The sequence below is a fragment of the Ornithorhynchus anatinus genome, chromosome X5 (assembly GCF_004115215.2).
Source record: "Ornithorhynchus anatinus isolate Pmale09 chromosome X5, mOrnAna1.pri.v4, whole genome shotgun sequence".
NCBI classification, from domain to species: domain Eukaryota; kingdom Metazoa; phylum Chordata; class Mammalia; order Monotremata; family Ornithorhynchidae; genus Ornithorhynchus; species Ornithorhynchus anatinus.
This window is the reverse complement of record NC_041753.1, coordinates 5,708,500-5,715,064: the sequence shown is the minus strand read 5'-3', so window position 1 is coordinate 5,715,064 and position 6,565 is coordinate 5,708,500. Positions and strand designations below refer to the sequence as shown.

Sequence of the window (6,565 nt, the reverse complement as noted above, 5' to 3'; positions counted from 1 at the left end):
GGGGCCGGGAGCTGTGGCGGGCAGGTCCTCCGGTGGGGGTTGTGTCCCCGAGGCGGGCGGGGGCCGCGCTGGCGGTGACGTGGCGGTGCTGGCGGCGGTGAGGGGAGAGGGGCCGTGAGGTTCTGGGTTCGGGGGGAGGGAGGCGGCCCGGTCACCTGTCCCCCTTCCTGCAGGCCTCCCCCATGAACAGCTTGAGCTTCCCCTGGAGGAAGTAGGAGTTGATGCGGAAGAGCTTGGCCAGGGACACGACGGCGAGGGTGCGGAGTGGCGGCGGGGACGCCGTGGGGGTCGGGGTCACCGAGCTGCCTTTGCCCTGCGGAGCGGGGAAGAGCGGAGGGTGAGCGGGGCGGACCCGGGGAGAGGGGGCCGGGCCAGCGGGGCCGGGCCAGCGCCTATTAATGTCTGTCCTCCCCTCTAGACCGTCGGCTCCCTGTGGGCAGGCAACGTGTCTGTTTATTGTTATGTTGTCCTCTCCCAAGCGCTTAGTACAGTGCACATGGTAACTGCTCACTAAACACGATCCAATGAGAGAATGAAAGAGAAGCAGCGTGGCCCGGTGGGTAGACCCTGGGCCCGGGAATCAAAAGGACCCGGGTTCTCAACCGGGCTCCGCCACTTGCCGGTCGTGCGACTTAGGACGAGTCACTTCCCTTCTCTGGGCCTCGGTTATCTCATCCGCAAAATGGGGTTTGAGTCTGGGAGCCCCATGAGGGGCAGGGTCTGTGTCCAACCCGATTGGCTTGTAGCTCAGTTCCCTCGTCTGTCAAATGGGGATGAAGACTGTGAGCCCCACGGGGGACAACCTGATCACCTTGTATCCACCCCAGCGCTCAGAACGGTGCTTGGCACATAGTAAGTGTACAGATGCCATCATTGTTATTATTGTTACTATCTACCCCAGTGCTCAGTACAGTGCCTGGCACATAGTGAGCAATCAGGGCCTGTTCTCCCTATGTCTTAGACTCCCTCTCCCCTAGACTCCTCACGTGCCTGCCTTGTCCCTACCGTTCCTTCAGCCGTATTTGTTGAGCGCTTACTGTGTGCGGAGCCCTCTGCTAAGTGGAGAAGCGGCGTGGCTCAGTGGAGAGAGCCCGGGCTTGGGAGTCAGAGGTCATGGGTTCGAATCCCGCCTCTGCCACCTGTCGGCTGTGTGACTGTGGGCAAGTGACTTCACGTCTCTGGGCCTCAGTGACCTCATCTGGAAAATGGGGATGAAGACTGCGAGCCTCACGTGGGACAACCTGACGACCCTGTATCTACCCCAGCGCTTAGAACAGTGCCCTGCACATAGTAAGCGCTTAACAAATACCAACATTATTACTAAGCGCTTGGAAGGTACAGTTCGGCAACAAAGACAATCCCTGCCCACGACGGGCTCGCAGTCTAGAAGGGGGGACTACCCCAGTATGTGGTATAATGCTTGGCACATAGTAAGTGCTTCCCAAATGGGTCCACTAATGAATGGGAGGTAGGAGGGGTCAACTACGGGCATGAATCTCCCTCCTGGTTCCACCCCCACCCCTCACTCCCCCGGGGGGCGGTGGGAAACTCTCTTCCTGGCTCCCTTGTGTCAGTCAATCAGTCATTCCTATTTATTGAGCGCTTACTGTGGGCAGAGGACCGTACTAAGCGCTTGGAAGAGTATCACGTAACAATATAACGGACACAGTCGCCGTCCACGGTCTAGAGTTGGGGACAGAGATCACTAAGGAGCGTCGTGTAGTGGACAGAACCTTGGCTTGGGAGTCAGAAGGTCGTGGGTTCTAATCCCCGCTCCGCCACTTGTCTGCTGTGTGGCCTTGGGCAAGTCACCTCACTTCTCTGTGCCTCAGTTACCTCGTCTGTAAAATGGGGCTGAAGATGTCTGTCTCCCCCCCAATAAGCCCGCTGTGGGCAGGGATTGTCTCTATTGCTGAATCGTACTTTCCAAACACTTAATAATAATAATAATGTTGGTATTTGTTAAGCGCTTACCACGTGCCAAGAACTGTTCCAAGCGCTGGGGTCGATACAAGGTCATCAGGTTGTCCCACGAAGGGCTCACAGGCTTCACCCCCATTTCTACCCCAGGTCGCTGAGGCCCAGAGAAGTTAAGTGACTTGCCCAAGGTCACCCAGCTGGGCGGAGTCGTGCTCTGCACACGGCAGCGCTCAATAAATTCAATCGAACTGAATCAAATTGATTGTGAGCCCCATGTTGGTCAGGGACTATGTCCAAACCGATTTGCTTATCTCGGTAAACTGCCTGGCCCACAATAAGGCGCTTAACAGATACCATAATTATTATTGTTGTTATTATTATTATCATCAGTAGCATAAACTATTGGTGCGTCTCCTCGTGGCCCGTATTCATTCATTCACTCATGGGTCAATCATATTTACCGGGCGCTTACTGTGTGCAGAGGACTGTACTGAGCGCTTGGGAGCTCTCGCTTTGTTCTGCTGCCTGTCTCCCCCTTTTAGACCGTGAGCCCGTCGTTGGGCAGGGATCGTCCCTATCTCTTGCCGAATTGCACATTCCAAGGGCTTAGTACAGTGCTCTGCACAGCGTAAGCGCTCAATGAATACGACTGAATGACGATAAAACAATAATAATAATAATGTCGATGTTCGTTAAGCGCTTACTATGTGCAGAGCACTGTTCTAAGCGCTGGGGGAGACACGGGGGAATCAGGTTGTCCCACGTGAGGCTCACAGTCTTCATCCCCATTTTCCAGATGAGGTCACTGAGGCCCAGAGAAGTGAAGTGACTTGCCCACAGTCACACAGCTGACAGGTGGCAGAGGCGGGATTCGAACCCGTGAACTCTGACTCCCAAGCCCGGGCTCTTTCCACTGAGCCACGCCAATAAAACAGACCCACTCCCTGCCCACGACGAAGTTTGCAGTCTAGAGGGGGAGACAGACGTTAGTAGAAATAAATCAACGCGGGGGCCGGTGTCCACCCCCGGCCGCCGCGAGATTCTCACCTGGACCCTCAGGCTCCTCAGGAGTGCGGTCAGACTGCGCAAGCCACTGACGGCTTTGTCCAGGTGCTGCTGCGGGAGGTCCGGGGCCCGGGAGGCGTTGGTCAGCAGGGTCCGGGCCCGGAGGACGGCTTCCGACAGCAGGGACAGCCCCTGCCGCACCTCCTCGGCCTGCTCTTCCACCTGCGACACCCACGACGGAGAGTGACGGGGAGCTCGGGGATCGCACCCACCCACCCTGGGGTATGGGAGCCTCCCGGGCGCTTAGTACAGGACAGCGTGGCTTAGTGGCAAGAGCCCGGGCTTGGAAGTCGGAGGACGCGGGTTCTACTCCCGGCTCCGCCACATGATGACGATGGCGTTGGCTGAGGGCTTACTATGTGCCGAGCTCTGTTCTCAACGCTGGGGGAGATTCCAGGTCGTCAGCTTGTCCCACGTGGGGCTCACAGTTCCCCTTTTCCAGATGAGGTAACTGAGGCCCAGAGAAGTCAGGTGACTTGCCCAAAGTCACCCAGCTGATCAGTGGCGGAGCCGGATTAGAACCCACGACCTCTGACTCCCAAGCCCGGGCTCTCGCCACTAAGCCAGGCTGCTTCTCTGCTTCACTTGGCTGTGTGACCTTGGGCAAGCCACTTCACTTCTCTGGGCCTCAGTTACCTCATCTGGAAAATGGGGATTAAGACTGCGAGCCCCATGTGGGATCACCTGACTTCCTTCTATCTCCCCCGGCGCTTAGAACAGTGCTTGGCACATAGTTAACGCTTAACAAATACTATCGTTATTATTATTATGACAGTGCTCCGCACCCAGACTAGAAGGCTCTTGTGGGCAGGGACCGCGTCTACCAAGTCTGTTGTATTGGACTCTCCCAAGTGCTTAGTACGGTGCTCTGCACATAGGCTAGAAGCTTGTCTTGGGCAGGGATCGCGTCCACCAACCCTGTTGTATTGGACTCTCCCAAGTGCTTAGTACGGTGCTCTGCACACAGACTGGAAGTTCCTTGTGAGCGGGGATCGCATCTGCCAACTCTGTTGTATTGGACTCTCCCAAGCGCCCGGTACAGTGCTCTGCACACAGTAAGCGCTCAATAAATACGATTGATCGACCGACTGGCTGTTGGAAGATGAAGCCGGGGGGAGTTCCAGGTAGGAGGGAGGACGTGGGCGTGAGATAGACTCAAAGCCCGTCTCCAGCCCGTAAGCTTATCTACCAACTCTGTTGTATTGGACTCTCCCGAGTGCTTAGTGCAGGGCTCTGCGCGCCATAAGTGCTCAATAAATACCAGCGATTGACTGATTGGGGGCGGGACGAAAGGAGGTAGGGTGGCGTTAGAGGAGCCAGGTCCTCGGCCCGGGAGGGACGAGGGGAGGCAGGCCGAGGGGAGCTGATTGCCCACCCGTATTGGGGTGACCGTGTCCCTCTGGCTCTCCCCGTGTCCCCCTCTTCCCCAGAGGGAGGGACCCTCCCCCCCCAAGACGAATCTCACCTCCATCCTCTTCCAGGTATTGAAGTTCACCTTCGTGTCCGGGACAGTGACGTTCTCGCTCAAGTCGCAATCTTCCGCGCAGCCTGCCTGCAACAGTCCACCCCAAGGAGGACCGTCGGACGGTGGGCCGGGGCGTTTCCGTGTCCCCCCTCCCCACCCCTGACACCCGCCGTCGCGCGGCTGCCTCTGGGGGGGGGACCTGGAGGGCCGTATAAAAAACCACAGAGAGGTGGCTCGTTCCTCACGGGGAGAAGGGGGAGGCGAACGCCAACTGTGTAGAAGCCCACCCCCACCCCACACTTTTTTATGGTATTATATTAAGCGCTTACTATGTGCCAGGCACTGTTCTAAGCGCTGGCGTAGATCCAACCTAGTCGGGTCGGACACGGCCCCAGTCCCTCAAGGGGCTCACAGTGTCAATCCCCATTTGACAGATGAGGGAACGGAGGTCCAGAGAAGCGAAGTGACTCGCCCAAGGCCACGCAGCAGACCAGTGGATTAGAACCCAGGGCCTTCCGACTCCCAAGCCCGGGCTCTACCCACTAGGCCGCTGCACCCCTCATCCTCCCCCTCTCCCGCCTCCCCGAGCGTGTGTGTTTGCGTGCGTTGGGGGGTGGGAGGCGGGGGCAGGTCTGGCCTTCCCGGGGCGGACGCTCTCACCGTGACGTTCTCCGCCTCCTTGGCCTCCCGGATGTACCTCTCCAGGACCCGGCTGTCGCAGTCGGGCCGCAGCGGGGACCCCCGGGCCGGGACCCCCAGGTGCGGCAGGAGCAGGAGCAGCAGCAGTGGGGACAACACCACCGGGCACACCGTTCCTGCGGGGCGGGGAGATCCAGGCGAGGCCTGAGACGGCCGGCCCGGCGGCCGCGTCCCCCCACCTCCGCCTCCCCAGCCCCCATTGCCTCCCCCAGGACCCGGACATCTTCCTGTATCCCCAACTCTCTCTCTGTTCCCCAGTCGGTCAGTCAATGGTACTTACTGAGCGCTTACCATGTGCTGACCACTGTAGTAAGCACTTGGGAGAGTGATATTTATTTGTATTGCTGTCTCCCTCCCTCTGGACTGTCAGCTCGTCGCGGTCGACGAATGCGTCTCTTTACTGTCCATTCATTCGATTCGAACGTATTTATCGAGCGCTTACTGTGTGTAGAGCACTGTTCTAAGCGCTCACTGCCCTCTCCCAAACGCTTAGTACAGTGTTCTGCCCACAGTACTACTACTCCTAATGATGATGATGGTATCTGTTAAGCGCTCACTATGCGCCGGCCACCGTTCTAAGCGCCGGGATAGATACAAGATGATCGGATTGTCCCACGTGGGGCGCACGGTCTTCATCCCCATTTTATAGACGAAGCAACCGAGGCACAGAGAAGCCAAGTGACTTGCCCAAAGTCCCTCAGCTGACAAGTGGCGGAGGCGGGATCAGAACCCACGCCCTCTGCCTCCCCAGCCCGGGCTCTTGCCACCGAGCCCCGCTGCTTCTCAAGCGCTCGATCAATCCGACTGGACGAAGGGAGAGAGTGGAACGCTAGAAGGGGCGCATTCCCCGACGAGCCCCCGGGGCCCCCCTAACCCAGGAACCCCGGTTCCCCTGCCTCTGCCCTGCCCCCCAATTCGGAGTCCAGCTGCCGGGTCTCTCCACGTGGAGACCCGCTCCGCCTCCCCTCCCGCTCCTCCCTCCTGGGTCCTTGGGAAGTTCCCAGTCCTTGAACCCAGGTACGAATCCCCGGTCAACAGACCCCGAGCCACAAATCCCTCCTCAAACAGGGGCCCCCCCGGTGGGCCCCCACCCCCTCCGGCCCCTGCCCCCCCAGGACCACTGGAGTACTCACCGTGGAACCCCATGGTCACCGCCCCCGGGGACGGGCGCTCAGCAGCGGCCACCGGCCCGGCCCGGCCCGCCCCGGGGAGCCACCATGGTGCGGACCCGGGAGCCCCGATCCCCCGGCCGGTGGAGACCGGTCAGTCCCCGGAGGAGCGAGCGGCCGGCTCCCGGGAGCCGGGGGGTTTCCTCTCGGAAGTGAGTCCTCGGAGAGAGGCCGGCCCGGGGGGCTGGGCTGGGGACACTGTGGCCGCCACAGGGGGGTCGGGCCCGTTATCAGCGGGAGTGTGCGT

The 6,565-nt window shown here is 59.5% G+C and overlaps 1 protein-coding gene across 1 annotated transcript; it reads right to left on the bottom strand.

Moving 5' to 3' along the window:
- Window positions 1–151: 151 nt before the first annotated feature.
- EPO (erythropoietin) lies at window positions 152–6,295 on the bottom strand. Its single transcript, XM_029055546.1, has 5 exons — window positions 6,283–6,295; window positions 5,111–5,265; window positions 4,451–4,537; window positions 2,974–3,147; window positions 152–313 (listed from the first exon to the last, which is right to left on the bottom strand). Exons 1-5 carry the CDS (start codon window positions 6,293–6,295, stop codon window positions 152–154), a joined length of 591 nt encoding a protein of 196 aa, XP_028911379.1.
- Between the last annotated feature and the right edge of the window lie 270 nt (window positions 6,296–6,565).

Excerpts from the sequence above, each read along its gene's own strand:
- EPO (XM_029055546.1), bottom strand. Across the intron at positions 4,538-5,110 it reads AGGAGGCGGAGAACGTCACG|GCAGGCTGCGCGGAAGATTG; the intron begins GTGAGAGCGTCC and ends GGACTGTTGCAG. Across the intron at positions 314-2,973 it reads CACTCCTGAGGAGCCTGAGG|GGCAAAGGCAGCTCGGTGAC; the intron begins GTCCAGGTGAGA and ends CCCGCTCCGCAG.